The sequence below is a fragment of the Letharia columbiana genome (genome assembly GCF_014066305.1).
Source record: "Letharia columbiana isolate WasteWater2 chromosome Unknown Sc0000106_s0, whole genome shotgun sequence".
NCBI lineage: Eukaryota > Fungi > Ascomycota > Lecanoromycetes > Lecanorales > Parmeliaceae > Letharia > Letharia columbiana.
Window position 1 is genome coordinate 1 of NW_023501147.1, and position 19,767 is coordinate 19,767.

Sequence of the window (19,767 nt, forward strand, 5' to 3'; positions counted from 1 at the left end):
CCTAAACCTGAACACGCGCCAACAATGGTGCGTGCCATCGACGGTCATCAAATACCCTCGTATGGGAAGCATGATCTGGTCTTTGGCCTCGCGGACAGTCGAGGAAAAAAGCAAGAGCAAACCTTGAAGGCGTATGCTGTGGATATGCGAGGATACGACCTTATTCTTAGTTTCCCTTGGATCTATGATGTCGATCCGGATATCCATTGGCGCGAGCAGTTCTGGACCTACCGCGATTTTCCTGTGAGCGATGAGAAGCAAGCAGATATCGCAATGGTGGACGTGGAGCACTTTGCGTCATTGGCCAATGCAGCAGTTACGCATGGCCTGGGACAAGCGTTTATCGCACTCTTATATCAGATTCTATCTGAAAGCAGTGAAGATAATTGCGATGAAGCTATGCGGTGTGGTGCCACGTAGCTAGATGACCCTGGCGTGCCTGAACAACTTGAGGACCTATTAGAAGTCTTTTCAGAAGAGCTATCTAATAGTCTCAACACGTACGACCAGGTTGAACACCCTATCGACTTGCAACCTGGGAAGCTACCCAGAAGCGGTCCGATTTACAATATGTCGTATGACGAACTCGCAGCGATCAGGGACTACCTGGATACTGCGCTTGAGAGGAAGTGGATTCGACCCTTAACCAGTTAGATTGGCTCGCCAGTGCTGTTTGTCAAGAAACCAGACGGCTCGCTGCGACTGTGTGTTGACTACCGAGGGCTCAACGAGGTAACTATCAAGAATAATTACCCGTTGCCACTGCTCTCAGAGACCTTGGAAAGGTTCGCACATGCGAAGCACTTTATCAAGGTTGACATTCGCAATGCGTATTATAGGATACGAGTGCGAAAGGGAGACGAGTGGAAAACCGCCTTCCGAACTCGCTACGGCCAGTTCGAATACCAAGTGATGCCTTTTAGCCTCGCAAATGCCCCCGCAACCTTTCAAGCTTACGTGAATAAAGCACTCAAGCCATACATCGATGTCTTCTGCGTGGTGTACTTGGATGATGTGCTGATCTATTCCGAAACGGAAGAGTTGCATTGGGAGCATGTGCGCAAAGTGCTGCGCGCACTGTTGGAGCATCGACTCTATGCGAAGTTATCGAAATGTGCTTTCAATCGCAATGAGGTTACCTTTCTGGGGTTCTTAGTAAACCAGCGCGGCATCCAAATGGAGCCATCGCGCATTAAGGCCATCACTGAGTGGCCAGAACCAGAGTCTGCTAAGGACATCTTGGTCTTTCTAGGGTTCGCAGGCTTCTACCGGCGGTTCATGCGAGGCTTTTCGCAGATAGCTGCGCCTTTGACGGACCTGACCCGAGGAGCAAAGAAAGGCGAGACCAGACCACCCTTCGTGTTCAATGAGGAAGCACGTGAGGCTTTCAAGACACTCAAGCGAGTGTTTACCACCGCACCTGTGCTGGAACACTACAATTGGGAAGCACCGCTCATCATGGAGACCGATGCTTCCAACGCAGGTGCAGGTGGTGTGCTCAGCCAACTGAGCGGGGACGGGTAATGGCACCCCATTGCTTTTTCCAGCTACAAATTCAAAGGCGCTGAGTCTCGCTGGGACACCCATGACAAGGAGCTCTATGCGATTGTGCTAGGCTTTAAGAATTGGAGGCATTACTTGCAAGGTAGCAAGCACCCCATTCGTGTGATCTTAGATCACAACAACTTGCGTTATTTTATGACGACAAAGAGCTCAATGCGAAGTAGATTCGCTGGGCTGAGAAATTAGCTGCATTTGACTTTACCATCGAATATCGCAAGGGAAAACTCAACCCTGCGGATGTATCGTTAAGAAGGTCTAATATTGTTAAACCGGATGGTAGCGAGGACAACAATGATGATTTCCTTTCTATCTTGCGAAACAAGCTTCGTAATCAGGAATACCAACCTGATCTGCAGGAACGCAATGGCGTACCTGCTACAGTTAAACTTGCAGCGTTGACGGAGCAACTGGACGGTATTACCGTCGCAGATACCCAAGTCACTGACTTGGATGAGAGAGTGCTCGACAGACGGACACGCATTCTAGATGCTGCGATGTCGTCCCGACTTCTGGTTCACCAGGTTTTGGAGTCGGAGAGGTCCTATTTGAAGCTGCGGGAACCGATGGTAGCATGGCTACTCAAATTGCAACGCAAGGACGCTTTCGTTGCGAATGAGGAGTGGCGCCAAAGGTACGCTGCTAAATAGGATGAGCTTTCGAAATGGGGAGTCGGTGAAGATGGACTGCTACGTCGTGGCCTCGCAGTCTACGTTCCTAACGATCCTGCTACGAAGGAAGAGATCCTTCGCATGAATCATGATGAACCTGGTGCTGGGCACTTCGCCCGCAAGCGCACTGAGGAGGGCATCAGGTCCAAGTACTACTCGACAGGTATGATAAGCGACATAGCAGAGTATGTTCGCACTTGCCCCGATTGCCAAAGGGTGCGAGTTCATCATCACAAGCCGTATGGCGAGCTGGCGTCGATCCCCCCAGGTGGCGTGGATCCATTTCACACTGTGACACTGGATTTCATCACGGACCTACCACCTGCAAGGGATCCGTACACTGGCAAGACTTGCGATGCTGTTTTGGTCTTGGTAGACAAGTTAACCAAGCATGCAACGTACGTAGCGACCACTAAGGATCTGAAGGCTGATGGCCTTGCTGACATCTTGTGGCGGGAGTTTGTATCACTGCGCGGCATGATGCGCAACTTGATTTCGGATCGAGGCTCCCTGTTCATAAGCAAGTTCTGGATAACGCTATGTTGGCACCTGGGTGCGAAGCGCAGGCTAAGCACTGCGTTCCATCTTCAGACCGATGGTCAGACTGAGAGGCAAAACCAGGTACTGGAACACTACCTGCGGGTGTACTGCAACTACAAGCAGGACAACTGGCCTGAAATCTTGCCGATGGCTGCGTTCGCATATAACAATAGCGTGCACGCAAGCACTAGCAAGACCCCGCAAGATCTGCTGATGGGATACACAGCAGACTTAGGAAATGCTCCTGAGGGCAGGATCTTAAGGGGGAAGCACCGCTTGCTACAGAGCGAGCAGAATGGTTGCGAGAGATAAGATCGCACCTGAAAGGATTGTGGGAGCGAGCGTCGAAGTAGCAAGCAAAGTACTACAATAGCAACCACAGGGCTATAACCTTCAAGGAAGGAGACAAAGTACTATTGCGAAGCTTGAATATACGCACCTTGCGACCAAAGAAGAAACTTGATCACAGGCAGCTTGGACCTTTTGAAGTGCTGGAGAAAATAGACACGTAGGCTTACAAGCTAGACCTCCCTGCTAGATATGGAAGAATCCATCCTATATTTCATGTATCGCTACTAGAGCCGTGGCACTCGCGTAGTAATGATCCGGAGTCGTAAGTAGTCTTGATTGATGAAGAAGAAGAGTGGGAGGTCAATAAGGTGCTAGACAAAAGAGTTCGCAAGGGTGAGACTAAGTACCTTATTGACTGGAAAGACTCCCCATCTTACGAAGCTTCGTGGGAATCAATAGAGTACCTCGAAAATGCTAAAGGCGTAATCAAGGACTTCGAGTAAGTAAAGGAGTCACACAAACCAGTACCCAAGACAAAGCCAAAGGCGCAATCGTTAAGGGGGGTTAAGAAGCGAGGAAGACCGCGGAAACAGTAGTAGTATGGGAGCCCCGAAGGGCGAATGAGTTGTGGCTAAAAGGCCCAGCGAAAACAGCTAAAATGCCCGCAGGCCGATCCTAAAGCGCCGAGGCGCCACGCACAGTAAGAAAAATGGCCACCAAGGCCGCACACAAGACCACCACTGCTTAGCATTAGCCTACCTATTATCTCATGCTGGGAAGTAACTGCTTACCCAGAAGACCCACCAGATAGCGGGAAGACCCAGCACGGGGGGCAGCAAGAGGAGCAGCCAGAGGAGGGGCGAAGACGGCGGCGTTACGCCGAAGTTCCTCGGCGCGGTGAGCCGCTACGCATGTTAGCTACGCACCCTAGCACATGCCAGTAGGATTCATACCGGTCCAGCGGCGAAGGGCAGCACGAACATCCCCGCCAGTGCGGGCCGCAGCGAAGACATCACCCTGGTAGACGGGGACCGAGTCTACCACGCACACATGACCCCCGCGGGAGCACCGCCCGCACTTACGCTGGCGCGAGCCAGCAGGAGGCGCGGTGCAAACCGCACGAGGGTCACGTGCGAGAGCACGCACACAACGGCAGCAAAAGGGGACTAGCACACGTTAGCGCAACCTCTTAGTTATCTGGCATCTCTTCCACTCACGGTCGATATCCGGAGCACGGATGGGGGGAGCAGCAACGGGAGCAGCGACGGGAGCGGCGACGGGAGCAGCGACGAGGGGGGCTGACAGCCTTCTTAGCCAAGCACGTCTTCAAAACGGATGTGAATGCCTACCAGCAACAGCGCGAGGCGCAGGGACTACGACGGCCACAAGCACTTGGTAACCCGAAGGGCCACGAGAGCGGAGGTTTAATACCACTGTCGACATGTCAGCATGCTCCTTATGCTGTCCACAAAGCATCGCAAAGCATCCTTCGAGGTGCTTGTTGTGTGTGAAGTTGATCTGAGTGACTGCAACCTCATTCAACTATCACCTCAACCGATGCATATACTATGCTGTTGCGATGATGCGCAGCTCGCTATCGCGATACTGCGATGAGAACGGACGAAGGCAAGATAGCAGACATGAAGAAGGACTGGGCACTTACTTGTGATGGCGTCGGCGTTGATATTGTTGCTAAGAAGAACAAAAGTCAGACTGGAAGTAAGTCTTTTGTACTCACTAGCGCGACTTTCAACGATCACCACAATAGGATCACCACGATCACAAAGTGACAACACAACAATAGCGCATGGCAATGGCGATAATAGCACACCGCAATGGGGTAGCACTACGCCCATGTCCTATTGACCAAAACAACAATGCGCACAGCGATGCTGTCGCGATTCAGCATGTAAACATGACAACATGCTCAAGAAGACCTCAGGGCACACAGTACGGATACGCCATTGCAGCACACGTCAGTTCAGGCTACGTCCAAGCTGGCAATGGGCAGCGCAGGTGGTACTGGCAAGTCCGCACGCATTCAATTACAAGGCGCAATGATGATGAGGTTCAGGGGCTGAACCTCCTGAGGGGGGATGCAGTTGTAAGGGTGGAAGTACTCGGAGCGAACTGATAGGCTCGCTTGCGTCGCTTGCCAGGCTGCAAGCTACGCAGCTAGGGCGAGTATCCAACATGCTTGGCAAAGTCTTAAATACTTGCGAGTCCCCTTTCCCCTTCTTCTTTCTTTAGTTATTAGTTCATCTAGCAACTGATCTATCTATTCTATTAACTACGCATCTAGACCTCGTGATTATATAGCTACTACGTAGTTCCATTAAAAGAGGCCTTGCTACCTCACAATATATAAATTTAAGATTTTTAAGCTTAATTCTATCTTATTCTTTTATATATACTAATAAATATCTATCTAAAATTAGCTATTTATAATCTCATTTAAACTTAATTTAAATTATAAGAGAAATAATAATAACTATTTAAAGATCGCTAGTTAATAAAAAATCTTAGAAGAATATATATATAATTATATTAAACGCGTAATTATTATTCTTTATAAATATTTAAATATAATTATTCGATAATTAGATATTAGAAAAAAAAAAAGTATATATAATAATAAATAAAAGAGTTTTATTAGAAATATAGAAAGGATAAATAAAACTAATATTATTCTAAAATATAAATCTAAAAATAATAATAATAATAAGATTTTTTAAAATGATATTAGAAAAGAAGCTTATAAGTTCTAAATAAGAGAACTTTAGATTATTTAACTTATATACGCTTAACGTACGCTTAACGAAATCTTAGCGAATAAACTTAAATAAGCGATTTCCTTTAAGTTTTCTTTACTTTCTTAAGAATTATTTTTACTACTAAATCGATATATAAATATATCTTTCTTTCTAATTTTATATTATTATATTAATTCTAAAACTCTTTAAATCTAATAATTCTAATTTTTTAATTTTTTTAAGAGATAGCGATTTAAAATTAATATAATAACTATAATTAAAGCGTAGTCTTAACATCTATAAAATAAATTATTATTAATTAATAAAATATTAAAATAAAATATTCTTAATATATATAAAAGAGTAAGATAGAGCTAAGCTTAAAAATCTTAAATTTATATATATAGTTTATTATTAATTTAAATTCGCTACGCTCTTTAATTAGATCGACTAAGTTATTATAAGTAATAAGTAAAGACCTATGAATTAAATTCATAAAGTTGAATTTTTCATTTTTCTAAGTTAAATGAAGTTCGATTTTTCTAAGTTAAATCGAATTTTAGCCCTAGCCCTAAGTTAAATCGAACTCTAATCGCTTGCTATACGTTTTTAACCTACTTTCAAAATTGATTTAATCTATATAGTATATAGACATATATGTATAGAGAGAGGCGCGCTAAGGTCTAATTAGAAAGGTATATCGAGTGTAAAGGATTGATCCGTAATAATTGCCCATAAAAAACAGAGAAAGGCCATGTCCTTATGGCAAGAAGTATCGAAATATCGGAAAGAAATGGAGACAACATGCTAATTAGTGGTGTGAATCCCATATTATCTCCTGCCGCAGTGAAATCTTTCGAATAATGAAATAGCTGTCAGAGCAAGACATCGGACGGTTTCAATTCGTTCAAATATGTATCGTCTGATGTTCCTTCTGCAGAGGCCTAATTGGCTATGATCGTCGCAGTAGATTCTCCTCTTATAACGTTATTGTAGTTCCTCCTCTTGCTCCTTAATGTAGTGGGGATGATAGGCCAAGTTGCAGTGGTGTTCTCCGCTTGCTGAGTGATGATTTGATGTGGAACCGTGGAGAGCATGTGACGTGGGATCTTGGAGAGCTGAGCTGTGTTTTTGACGATGGTGGCCTTGTTGCCGCTTGGTTTCTCCGCAGTGTTCTCCGCATTTGCCTGTTGTAGTTCCTCCTCTTGCTCCACCTCTTGTAGAGTATTAGACTGAGTGGCTAGCTGAGTGGCTGACTGAGTGGATGACTGATATGACGTGGGATCTTGGAGAGCTGAGCCGTGTTCTTGACGATGGTGGCCTTGTTGCCGCTTGGTTTCTCCGCAGTGTTCTCCGCATTTGCCTGTTATAGTTCCTTCTCTTGCTCCTCCTCTTGTAGAGTATCAGACTGAGTGGCTAGCTGAGTGGCTGACTGAGTGGATGACTGATATGACGTGGGATCTTGGAGAGCTGAGCCGTGTTCTTGACGATGGTGGCCTTGTTGCCGCTTAGTTTCTCCGTAGTGTTCTCCGCATTTGCCTGTTGTAGTTCCTCCTCTTACTTTTTAATGCAGTGGGGATGATAGGCTAAGTTGCAGTGATGTTCTCCGCTTGCTGAGTGATGATTTGATGTGGAACCGTGGAGAGCATATGACGTGGGATCTTGGAGAGCTGAGCCGTGTTCTTGACGATGGTGGCCTTGTTGCCGCTTGGTTTCTCCGCAGTGTTCTCCGCATTTGCCTGTTGTAGTTCCTCCTCTTGCTCCACCTCTTGTAGAGTATTAGACTGAGTGGCTAGCTGAGTGGCTGACTGAGTGGATGACTGATATGACGTGGGATCTTGGAGAGCTGAGCCGTGTTCTTGACGATGGTGGCCTTGTTGCCGCTTGATTTCTCCGCAGTGTTCTCCGCATTTGCCTGTTGTAGTTCCTCCTCTTGCTCCTCAATGTAGTGGGGATAAGAGGCCAAGTTGCAGTGGTGTTCTCCGCTTGCTGAGTGATGATTTGATGTGGAACGGCCAAGTTGCAGTGGTGTTCTCCGCTTGCTGAGTGATGATTTGATGTGGAACCGTGGAGAGCATATGACGTGGGATCTTGGAGAGCTGAGCCGTGTTCTTGACGATGGTGGCCTTGTTGCCGCTTGGTTTCTCCGCAGTGTTCTCCGCATTTGCCTGTTGTAGTTCCTCCTCTTACTCCTCAATGCAGTGGGGATGACAGGCCAAGTTACAGTGGTGTTCTCCGCTTGCTGAGTGATGATTTGATGTGGAATCGTGGAGAGCATATGACGTCCGGACGCGTTTGGTGTGACTACAATATTTGAATGTTAGTTTAACCCATCTACCGCTGGCTTGGGAGGAGTATGTAGGGGAGGACGTATCCGTTCGGGCTCTTTTTGAGGGCCTTCCAACGCGTTTATGAGCAGTAGTAGGTAGCTGTTAGGCTCACTTGATGTTCGGGTATTGTCGGTGCTTGTGTCATCACGGTTGAGCTGCAAGACTTGCTCCATGATTTGCCGAGTTATCTCGGACCACTGAGACCTCCCTTCCTCACCGAGCTTTGCCTTTCTATCACATCAATTAGCATGAAGAACAGATGACTGATAGTACTCGAATACATACTCTAATGCCAGGTCTCCATCGCCGGCCTCCATATCATCCTGCACCTTTCTTTGACTCATAATCTCACCGATCTCAATGTCGTAAGAGTCAGCTGATCGAAGGGCGTGATCTTGCTTGATTGAGAGCTCCACTGGTATAGTATCTCCTACTGTCAGACGCCTCCCCTCCCATGGCGGGAGCGCGTCATTGCTCTTGTAAGTTTCAAGCACGGCGGCGTTGCCTGTTGGATCATTGACGGACTTCTTTTGTGGGGAACGGCGACGGACTTGTGGCCGAGGGTCACCCTCGTCCGAGCTGATGCTGATGAGTCGGGAATCTGTCTCATTCCCTTCGTGGGTATTAAGTGGGTTGGGTGGTGAGATCGGAGGCGGAGCGATAGCAGAATGGGGAGAAAGCGGAGTTTCAGCAGGTTTGGGTTGAGGCGGGGCATCAGCAAGTCTGGGAGAGGTTGGGAACTTCGAGACTTGCTTCCGCTCAATAGGAGGAAAGGCTGGACGCTCGAGTGTCCCAGGGGGCCGTTGAGATTGGGGACGTGAGCGTACCGACAAGTCTCGCGAAGTTCCGAAGACACTGGCTCCGATGTCTGACGTCTCGATCGAAGCTAGAATTAATGTCAGTGCTCATCGTCAACGTGGGGAAGCGAGATTAATGAACCTTTGATTGCGCGCTGCAAGAACATCCGCCACTCGGATGCACGTACTCGCTCCCAATACTTGCACGCCTCTTGTAAGTCATCATCGTCATCCACGGCCGAGCTCGCATTGTCCACTCTGTAGGTTAGACGGGATGGTGCCATAGGATTTTCGTCGGTATCGCCCCAGAACCGTTTCGACCGAAGATGGGTGATGAGAGCTTTGAGGCTGAGTTGCTCCCAGAACCGAGAGGTTACTGTTGGATCATCCATCAACTTCTGAACAGAGACGAGCTTGCACTCGTTCAGGTTGTCGGTGATGATGAGTTGGAGGGAGTCAATGCTAGGGGGGTTTTCGGTCGATGGTCTGCTGGATTGGTAGGGGTTTGCCAATCTCTCGGTCGTTGAGAGCTTCTGGGTCTTCGCATGTCCGTCTTCCTGCGTTTCCGTCGATTCCCTCTTGAGTGATCGCTTCTCTTGCTTCGTAGGCGCCTCGTTGATCAATGAGATCAATTTATGCAAGGATTTGAGGAGGAAGCTGGGGTCTTGCGCGGCTACATGATTGGGAATGGGCAGCGACTGGATAGTCTCGCTCACGATGGTATCAACCTTTCCCTTATGCGGTCCTATGGGCTTTCCCCAAAGGCCTTCATGTCTTAGTCGGCGCGAGAACTCCTCTTCCACCGCTTTGAACATGGGCTCTGAAAATCGGAGTCCTTTGCGGATGTTATCTCGGTTCGCGGGGACGCCTAACTTGGCGACGCCGATTTTGAGGTAGAAATCGGTTTCGGTAGGCGCTGCTATTGCAAGCATATCGTTTGGAGAAAGCATGGGTATCGACATGATGGTATGTACAATGCGGTGGTAAGAAAACGCGCGTTAGATCAAGTGAGATGTGAGGTGAAAGAAATTCAAATGAGGCCATAGGGTTCGAGTCGGACATCCGGCGTTAGTGATTCACTCTTCGCCGCTCGAGTGAATTCGTCCGTCGGTCCCCTATCAGCTTCAGGCAACTTTCCCGGAATACACACCGCATCTTCGACTAACTTCAACCAATCACAAGCAGACTTCGGCCGGCGCTGACTTTGCCAATGGCTACCTCGATAGCCTCAACTAAACACCAGCACACCGCATCTTCGACTAACTTCAACCAATCACCAGCAGGAACTTCGGCAGGAGCTTCGGCCAGCGTTGAAATCAGCAACGCGTATGTCGATAATGGGAGTGCGAATTTCGCTGCTGCATCTGCTGGGGATGCAAATTTATTTGACGATGGCATGGATTTCCTGAGATCTGTTCTCTGCTGGCAATTTCGGGACCAACAACCTTCGGCAGGGTTTGAGCGGCAATGATTACTTCGGTAATCAGTATTTCGGAAACTGATGCTCGTTTTGACTCTTCGGCACGAGAGGTGATAGCAAGGCATAGCGGCTAATGGATGCTGTGCCTGCACAATTTTCGTCCACTCTTCGGCCGATCAGCAGACAGTCGAGTTCCTTTTTCAGCAGATACACCAACCTTCTTTCTTCTTTGTACCTGCAAAAATCGATCAATCAGATCGTCTTCTCTCCGGACATGTGCGGCTCTTGATGGTTCGTTCGGCTCCGGTCGTTTGTGCCTGAAAGGCTTTCGTCCCAATGTGAAGATATATTAGCTAGCTGAACACAACAAAATGGCCACGCATTGTGGGTAACGATGAATAGACCCAGTGTATTTCTTTTGCAACACTTGAGACCATTTTCAGAGGCACTGCTATCTAAATCAAACGGTTTAAATCAAAGCAAAATTGGTTTCTTTTATGCAAAATGTATGCCCCTAAATCATATGCTCTGCAGGCGGCTTTACTGTTTTGGAGTGAATATATAAACGCAGTTTTACACATATGAAAGCGCTTTAACCATGTACGCATTAAATACGGAGGAACGTTCAAAAGCAATGAAAGCATCCCTCCCCTGGACAGCTCGTTGTAGACCCTTCCTTTTTACAAATGCCCATTAATGCAAGATGTTTTTTATACATGGATTCATGGACATCTTTTGTATGACCATGAAGAACATGAAGTTGAAATTGGGCTTCGCGATAAGCAAGGCTAGAGTAGTAGTGTGCGTTCGCCAAGGCGTTAACACGTTGCCGGTTGCTGAAGAACGCGTATCTTGCGATTGATCAATAACAGATGAGAGAATATGCATCGAGTGTGTCGCTTCTGCAAAAAACAATGCAAAAATGGCAGTGGACTCACCAGACACCTACGAGGTTGCAGAAAGCGAAAACCGATCCTTCCACACGCGTCTTTCGATACCACGGACCGCGACATAGTTGGCAGCATCAACAATCTGACAGCTCTGATCACCGTAAGAGAAGGAGACACACATCCACCCGAAGGTGATACGACTGCGGATTCGATACCATGGCAGCAATTGGACGAGCAGGAGATAGGGGAAGAGGGGACAAACGCGGTGCAAACAATGAACCTGGATGATGAGACAACAGCAACCCCCACCTCTGCAATAGGCTCAAGTTGCAGTACTACAATTTCGTCTTTGACAGTTGACTCTGTAGAACCGTATCCGGGAGAGCGGGGCGCTGGGAGGCCGGTGGAACTACAATCCGGATCGAAGCCTCTTAGTCAAATGGAATCGATGTCCAATTACCGGACTGGGTCGGACGTCGGGTCGATGTCCGACACGGACAATTTTTGGAATCCATTTGAATCCCGGGAAGATTATGCGCTGGCGCTGTGGTTCCTTGAGTCGGGACTCTCCGACGGTGACATTGATAAGTTCTTTCGCGACGTCCATTTGCAGCGATTCCGAGACGGCTGTAGCTTTGACGGCGCGAAATCATTGAGGTGTAAGATGCAGAACATGCGTGGCGGTGGCATCGACGGCGGCTGGACCAGCCAGTCTTTTGAAATTCACAACTCTCGGACCCGAATTGGGGTCGAAGACATACCACGTCATTTACTTCGACATTGTAAGCATCATCAAAGCGTTTCTAGCACACGAACCTTTCAGCACGAGCCTATATTATCGACCTGTACGCCAAAGGAACGCTAATGGAGCGAGAGTCTACAGCGAGATGCATACCGCGGATTGGTGGTGGGAAACGCAGGACAAGCTACCTGATGGCTCTACCGTCGTTCCCATCATTTTGGCATCGGACAAAACTCATCTCTCCCGGATGCACGGGGACCAACATGCTTGGCCGGTCTACATCACGATTGGGAACCTTCAACGAGACGCGCGACGCGCGCATAGTAGACCGGGTATGGCGATTCTGGGAATGATACCGATTGTTGCGGAAAAAGAAGCCAAGGCCCAGGTCTACCACTACGCCTTGGGTTTGATGACCGAAGGTAACTTCTCGTGCTCTCGCGGCATGCTATCTGCTGACGAAGTGTATTCAGCAATCAAAGAACACTCCGAACATGGTGTCAACATACAATGCGCGGACGGCCTGACTCGAAGGTGTCATCCAATACTGGCTGCTATGACACTGGACTACGAGGAACAGGCGATGGTTACTTCAATCTTGAGCGGCAGACACTGTCCTACATGCACGGTCCCACCCACAGAGAGGGAGCGATTATGCCCCCCAACCCCATATCCTAAGCGAACACCCGAGCGCACGGCCGAGCAGCTGAGACTGCAAAAGAGGTATACCAAAAAGACGCCGAAACACTTGGCGGGATATGGTACTCCACGACCGCCGTCCTTTTACCGACGGCCACTTCGCTGTCGACATATACCGGCTGCAATGCTTCGACATCCTGCACTCCTTGATGGTCAAGGGACTCATAGGCTATCTGCTTGAATGGTGGGTTGAATGTATCAGGGCTACGAAGACAGAGAACGAGACGAATAAGCTCCTCGATGCCCGCTTTCGGGCGATCCCTAGCCACACCAACCTGAGACGCATCGGGTCTCTAAGTAAGAAGACACAGTGGACAGGAGAGGACGGCCGGACCCTACAGAGGACGATGATGGCCACCTTTGCACCGATCTTGGTTGAGTTGAATCCGGATGCGCTGCATGCAGGTCGCGCTATCCTTGACCTTGTTATACTGGCGAGATATCGTTCTCATGATGATGATACTATCCGATATCTACTCGCGGCCCTGGCCCGGATTGACCTGCTGAAAGAGGTTTTTCGAGCATACAGACCTCTGGACAAAACGACGGGTAAAGGTCACTTTAACTTCCCAAAGTTTCATAGCATCAGTCACTTGCCCGAAATGATACAATCATTCGGCCCACCCGATGGATTGACCACTCAAACGGGGGAAAAGGCGCATGTTGAATTCTTCAAAAAGTATTACGGACTAACGAATAAGCATGATAACTATATTGAACAGATCATGCGTCACGATGTCGCACATCAGAAGATGATCACGATGCGTGATCTCGTCAAGTACCAAGATACAGAAGTGTTGCCACCTGCAATTGAGAGATCACAGGAGGAAGAGAAGAAGACCGAGGCGGGAACTCCTTTAGATCTTCATGCCTGGGGTTGGCAGGCGGACGACGAGGAGCGTGATATCATGAGGCAGATCTATCATTGTGATAGTCGTTATTGGCGACCAGCAGGGGCCGTTGCTGAATGGTTGGAGTTGGACACTTTCCTCGAAGCTCTGGCCGCCTTTATTCGAACAGATCGAACGAAATCGAGGGAACATCATCTATCCAAGGGAGACAATAACATCGACACACGTGAGGCGGACTGTGGATGGGTACGTCGATATCCGGTCCGCATCCATTCCAATGTTCGATGTTGGAAGGCTCTCGGGGAGGATTCTCTGGACATAGCTCGCCTGTCCAAAGACGTCGTCGTCTGCAGACCCATCGGTCAACCCTTTCGAAAAAGGTGGCGCAGGGACTGCGCTTGGGTCCACGAATATGACCAGCAGACCTCCGATGCTGACGGGGTTCTTTCGGGGAAACTGGTGGGGGAAGTACTGGTCGTGGTGGAAGTGATGGACCTAGCCCGCAGAGATTTCAGACAAAGACCGACTCACCTGCAGGGTGTTTTCATGGAGATATTTAAGTATCGACACAATGGACAAGTTCAGGAATGTCATGGCATGGTGGAAGTAGAAAGGGCGCAGCCATCAACAGCGCGGAATCCAAGAACCCTCGGAAAACGACGATTCTATAGCCTCGCAAGCATCGAGAGAAGTGCACATGTCGTGCCCGCGTCGGTGAAAGGCAAGGAATTTTATTACATCAACAGCTTTATCGACTTTGATCAATACAATAGTATCTACGATCCGGACTTCCTAAACAAGAGCTACAGAGCAGCAAAGGAGATCAATACACGCTACACTACAAGACAATAGAGATGTCGAGGATCTGGATCTTAGGATGTCAGGAATGGGACTAAATATGCAACGGGCAAAATCGGTCCCAGTCACCCTTCTCGACTCGGACACCTTTCTCGACCCGGACACCCTTCTCGACCCGGACACCCTTCTCGACTCGGACAACTTTCGGACCATCTTCAGGGAGGCGAAACTTCCCTTTGAGAGGGGCCATCTCGGAGCACGTGACTTCTAGTTGACACCCACAAGGGTTTCCAGCCAAAAGTCCGTCACGAAGAAGACCCAGCTCAAGGTCCAGGGGGAGCAGACAGATGCTAATTTGCCCATGACCATTCATACTGGCCGGTTTCTACCTGCACATCACATCTTTTGAACTCCCAATCATTCACTCCAAAATGCCTTTAGATGATCCCGAGTTCATCGGTCGTTTCATCTCACTGATCAACGGTAGTAAGGGCATCGATGAGTACAAAAAGTCTGAAGGTGCAAAGACCCCTCCTAATGTTACCGGCGCTGGCGAGGATCGCTCCCCTTCCTTAACATCACCAGAGGTCCACCCCAAGCAAAGCCCGCACGTTAGCGGCCTGAGAGCTTCTTACAATACGCCTAAAACAGTAGCATCAAGCCCACGTCTAGGAGCCGCCAACACTCATAACGAAGACGTTGCCGAGGCTTTCGCCGCCTACGTGAACAGCGTGGAAACCCGTCCTTTGAGCGAGTCCATATGGGCTCCGGCAAACGTACGTCACCGATCCGGTGGACCTTCGACCCTCGGTGGTGCTGCACATTCTAAAGTCCTCATCCCCGTCAAAGCCGTCGAACCCAATCCGGCAATCAATGAGACTTTCGATCGAATGTCATTCAGAGCAGCCGACGCCAATCAGAAAATGGGTGAGAAATTGATCGGCGACGGCCTCACACGATCTGTTTTCTCCAAGGCACCCTCAACAATGGTCAATTCCGGATCATCAATGCTCACTCAAGAATCTATCGTGACAGACAAGCTCCCGTTCGACCTCCAAACAGAGGGGGCAGAACCCCCTCACCTAAGCTCAACACAGATTACCAGCCAAAAGCCCGTCACGAATCCAGTTGCGACTACCGCAGTCGAGGAAGATGACGAAACCCATAACACCACTCACCTAAAAGCAACACGGGTTTCGGGCCTGAAGTCCGTCATTAATCCATTTGTGACCCCAAAGCCCAGAACACCCCTCACCTGACCTCAACACGGGCTTCCAACCTAAAGCCGGTCACGAATAAGACCCAGGTGAAGCTTCTTGGGCATCAGGCAGGTGGTGACTTGCCACGCACCTTTTACATCATGCTTCTACCACTCAGGTCACTTTGACATGCAACGACTTCGTTCACATCATCACCATTCTCCTAATCGACCTCAAGCGTCAAACTTCTGTTAATGAAAGTTGTACCATCATCACTTACGCACCTAGCGCATCGTCTTTGAGATATTGAGTCGAGACTTCCGACAACTAGGTCTGCTTTTGTTGCTCGACTTCTGAGGCCTCACGGTATTTGTCACTGAGCCTGCTTCGAATTGAGTATCAAAACATCAGAGCATCACTATACATGTACGAAACATCAAAACCCCTTCACCTCATCTTATCACTTCTCCTTTCGGACTTGTCTACTTGCCATCTTTGCACTCGGCGGTGAATCCTCACTATACATACATATATATACACACACCCCGGGTACAACTGTACCCAAATCGGTCACGCCAGTTGGACATCAGATCTGGATCCCTCCCTGAAGGTTAGCCACTCTCGTCTATCTGCCGCGTACCTCAACTCATTTGATGTTTAGCTTTCCGTACGAACATGCCACCACCCGCGCCTCCTCTAAGCCGACAAACCACAATGTCGGGAGGTGGTATAGAACCAAGCCACCCAAAACCGAAGGGCCAGAAGAGGAAGACAATGGCTGCCACAGATTCCGAGAATTCGGAACCACGCAAGAAACGCATCAAGACTGAGACAGCTTCGATGATGGAACAGGAGATGCTTAGACCAACAGGCACAGCAGTGGAGTGAGTCCTTCCCCAATTGATCATTAAACCCAAAACCAATGAGGTTATAGCTCCATCTATGATGCCATCGTCACAGTCAAGGTTGGCGGATTGGCACAGAAAGTCGGGATACATCGAGGGCTTTTACGTCGGGCTTCGAGGTTTTTCCGGGAGCAGCTCACCGTCGATGCGACAATGGAAGATGGCGTCTCCGCTCAGGTAGTGTTCCTTCTTGAGGAAGACGTACATGTCTTTCGGAGATTCAAGGATTGGCTTTACTCTGGGAGGATCATCTCAGAAGCAGAGACCAACAAAGATTTGACATGGTCGGACCTTATCGCCATCTACGAGTTCGCCGAGCGAAGAGAGGTCCCACAATTACAGAACACGTGCGTGGACACCGTGATCAGAAAGAGAAGAGAGGGCGGGCTCTTCCCTGGTCAGGGAGACGTCAACACGCTTTGGAAAGCATCTGGCCAAGTATTCCGGCGCCGAAGACTGCTGTTGGACCAATTCGCGACTTCTTGCAACTTAAAGAACGCCATCGCCCACAACGGGGGCTATCATCCAAAGTTCCCCCGAGTCGTTGACAGTCTATACGACAACACCAGAACCGAGGCACGTCATCCCAAAAACACGATGAACCAGAAGAAAGCCCCAACGCAAGCTGTTGTAGGGGGCATAAGACGGCGAGAGTCATTGACAGTCTATACGACAACACCAGAACCGAGGCACGTCATCCCAAAAACACGATGAACCAGAACCGAGGCACGTCATCCCAAAAACACGATGAACCAGAAGAAAGCCCCAACGCAAGATGTTGTGGGGGAGATCCATATATACCACCACTCGCCATACCCTCATGCACATAATTGTCCAAAAGCCGAAACTCCTGACTTGAGGAAGCCGGTTTCGATTTTACGGGAAAGATGCCCGACACTTTGACGAGCACTAACACGCATAAATCCCGAAGGGATTTAGATACCAAGAGAAGAGGTTAGCAGAGCCAAGGTCGGGTAATGGGGATATGAACATATATCACCGGCCTTTATGTGCATCATGTTGACTTTGACGCGGTTGTAGCGGTGGGGGAGCGTGCTAGCGACGGTTTTCCTTCTTAGGCAGTTGGCGCTTGCGAGATGTATTATGAACGGTGGTACCCTTGCCTTTAGTAGGGAAGGCAGATTGCTCGGTATAGTAATATAAACTTGTGTATATGGACCCAATACCTGGCGACAGCATTATTGAGTCGAGTCGGACCGGGCTCACAGCACAACTGAGTCGAGTCGGACCCGGCTCACAGAGTCGAGTCGATATCGCGAACTATAGGAATAATAAAATATCAGTGTAAGGCGATTGCTGTTCCTGGAAAAATCATCCGAACAGCATGTAGTGATTGCTGAACTGGCGGATGTTATTCGAACAGTATATAGTGATTGCTGAACCGGCGGATGTCATTCGAACAGTATATAGTGATTGCTGAACCGGCGGATAGCATTCCAACAGTAAATAGTAATTGCTGAACCGGCGGACAGCGTGTGAAAAGCAGACCATAGTTGCTGATTGGGCGGAATTTGGGCGGATTTTAATCAGATTTGCTGATCCGGCGGATTTTGTGATTTCCGCGACCAACGCGCGATCAGCAATTTCAAATTTTGCAGGAACTTTTCAGATTTGCAGATGTATATAGAGTAGGAGACAACAAATAGAGATACCGGGTTTAATTCGTTATCAGATACGCGTTTCTCTAATTCCTGGCCGCTGGCAACGATAAGTTCTAACTCGGAGCCGAGTTTCCCTGTCTCGCGGCCGGTGTCAGATTAAGCGACTTTGAAATCCGCTCTTTTATGAATTGCAAATTAAATAAGAATGCTTGGCAAAGCTGATTCAGCTCCGCCTCCGACTTTTTGTTAGCGTCATTCATAGAAAATTGTAGAGAACGTACTTGCCACTCTTGCAATAGCCACTGTCGTCTGCTACCTCAGTTGGACATTCGTGATACCGAAGCTAGTGGGTATACACGCTTTTCCTGGTGTTTTACCTCTGACTTAGACGTGTAATAGCCACATCGCCAGCCCTTACTTCGGACGCGATACCACCATTTAGAAAGAATCCCTCTATACGCCAGCGTGCCCAACTCTTACTCGAATCCCATTGGCGACCTGAAGCCGTTTCTGAAGCATGCAATCGATGTTAGTGGCTGTGATAGATTTGCGGTGGAGCATTTCAAGCAGAGCACTGCAGGCTACATATTTGACTGCGAAATTAAGGCATTTGAACGAGATTTAAAGCATTTGACTATGGAGATAATAGAGTAGTTATAATGAAATACTACGTAATATCAATCAAAATCCTCCACCTTCTCTTATGACCTTCTCCCTAACCTAATCGTTCCAGAGCATAAGCATGCTGGTAAGTCGGAGTGGGCTGGTACAAGAGTGGCAAGTACGTTCTCTACAATTTTCTATGAATGGCGCTAACAAAAAGTCGGAGGCGGAGCTAAATTAGCTTTGCCAAGCATTCTTATTTAATTTGCAATTCATAATTTAACTAGTCGTTTAGCTAGCCGTCTCGCTTAACGAGACGAAGCTCTCATCGCTTTCGCGATCACCATCGTCTATAGAGTCTTCGTTATTGTTCAGGCCTTTAGGACTCCTAACTGAGAGCCCCGTCTTTTCTACCAGATTTAGGATTTTGAGTAGGGGGGGATGTATTAGTGTTTTAGTGCTCGCAAACAGTGAGGCCATACAGAAATAACGTATGCACAAGTAGATATGTAGATATATGATTGGGCATATCCAACACTGGGGCAGCTAAGACCTTTCTGGACATCTGGACATGCAAATAACCCCGAAAAAGGCCCCCCAGCGCTAGAAAAACTCCCAAAACAACCCAAGACGTCGTCCAAAGAGGGCGAAGGCCTCGAGGACGCCCCTCTGCGGAAGGACTGGCCTGAATATTAGCCCTCAACACCAAGTGACGTCAGCACCTCGCGGAGGTTGCTGGTGACGGCCTTCCCAGCTGGAATAGCGGCGCATCAGGTGGGGCTTCCCACCTGATGTAAGGCTTTGACGCGCATGCGTCATCGCCCGATGCAATAGCCCAAATGGCTGGAATGGCTGGGATATCCCAATGACTGCGGTAGCCTGGAATATGGCTGTGGTAGTTGGACTGAGATATCCCCATGGCTGCTGTAGCCTAAATAGCTGGGATAGTTGAAATATCCCCATGGCTGCGGTAGCCTAAACAGCGGAAATAACTGAAATATCCACATGGCTGCGATAGCCCAAATAGCTGAAATGGCTGAAATAACTGAAATACTCAAATAGCTGCGATGCCTGAGATAGCCAATTTAGCTGAAAT

The 19,767-nt window shown here is 48.5% G+C and overlaps 6 protein-coding genes across 6 annotated transcripts; 5 read left to right on the forward strand and 1 right to left on the reverse strand.

Moving 5' to 3' along the window:
• Nucleotides 1–24: 24 nt before the first annotated feature.
• HO173_012893 (uncharacterized protein) lies at nt 25–420 on the forward strand (the record flags this gene model as incomplete). The annotated part of the gene is made up of 1 exon (XM_037314723.1): nt 25–420. One exon carries the CDS (start codon nt 25–27, stop codon nt 418–420), a length of 396 nt encoding a protein of 131 aa, XP_037158382.1.
• A 4,557-nt stretch (nt 421–4,977) lies between these two features.
• Nucleotides 4,978–5,196, forward strand: HO173_012894 (uncharacterized protein; the record flags this gene model as incomplete). The annotated part of the gene is made up of 1 exon (XM_037314724.1): nt 4,978–5,196. The coding sequence occupies one exon, from the start codon at nt 4,978–4,980 to the stop codon at nt 5,194–5,196; it is 219 nt and encodes a 72-aa protein (XP_037158383.1).
• Nucleotides 5,197–7,607: 2,411 nt separating this feature from the next.
• Nucleotides 7,608–9,904, reverse strand: HO173_012895 (uncharacterized protein; the record flags this gene model as incomplete). Its single annotated transcript, XM_037314725.1, has 4 exons — nt 7,608–8,119; nt 8,258–8,376; nt 8,431–9,031; nt 9,085–9,904. The coding sequence occupies 4 exons, from the start codon at nt 9,902–9,904 to the stop codon at nt 7,608–7,610; spliced, it is 2,052 nt and encodes a 683-aa protein (XP_037158384.1).
• Nucleotides 9,905–11,244: 1,340 nt separating this feature from the next.
• HO173_012896 (uncharacterized protein) lies at nt 11,245–14,396 on the forward strand (the record flags this gene model as incomplete). The annotated part of the gene is made up of 4 exons (XM_037314726.1): nt 11,245–12,034; nt 12,129–12,416; nt 12,468–12,528; nt 12,716–14,396. The coding sequence occupies 4 exons, from the start codon at nt 11,245–11,247 to the stop codon at nt 14,394–14,396; spliced, it is 2,820 nt and encodes a 939-aa protein (XP_037158385.1).
• A 377-nt stretch (nt 14,397–14,773) lies between these two features.
• On the forward strand, nt 14,774–15,601 carry HO173_012897 (uncharacterized protein; the record flags this gene model as incomplete). The annotated part of the gene is made up of 1 exon (XM_037314727.1): nt 14,774–15,601. One exon carries the CDS (start codon nt 14,774–14,776, stop codon nt 15,599–15,601), a length of 828 nt encoding a protein of 275 aa, XP_037158386.1.
• Nucleotides 15,602–16,216: 615 nt separating this feature from the next.
• HO173_012898 (uncharacterized protein) lies at nt 16,217–17,160 on the forward strand (the record flags this gene model as incomplete). The annotated part of the gene is made up of 2 exons (XM_037314728.1): nt 16,217–16,425; nt 16,476–17,160. The coding sequence occupies 2 exons, from the start codon at nt 16,217–16,219 to the stop codon at nt 17,158–17,160; spliced, it is 894 nt and encodes a 297-aa protein (XP_037158387.1).
• Between the last annotated feature and the right edge of the window lie 2,607 nt (nt 17,161–19,767).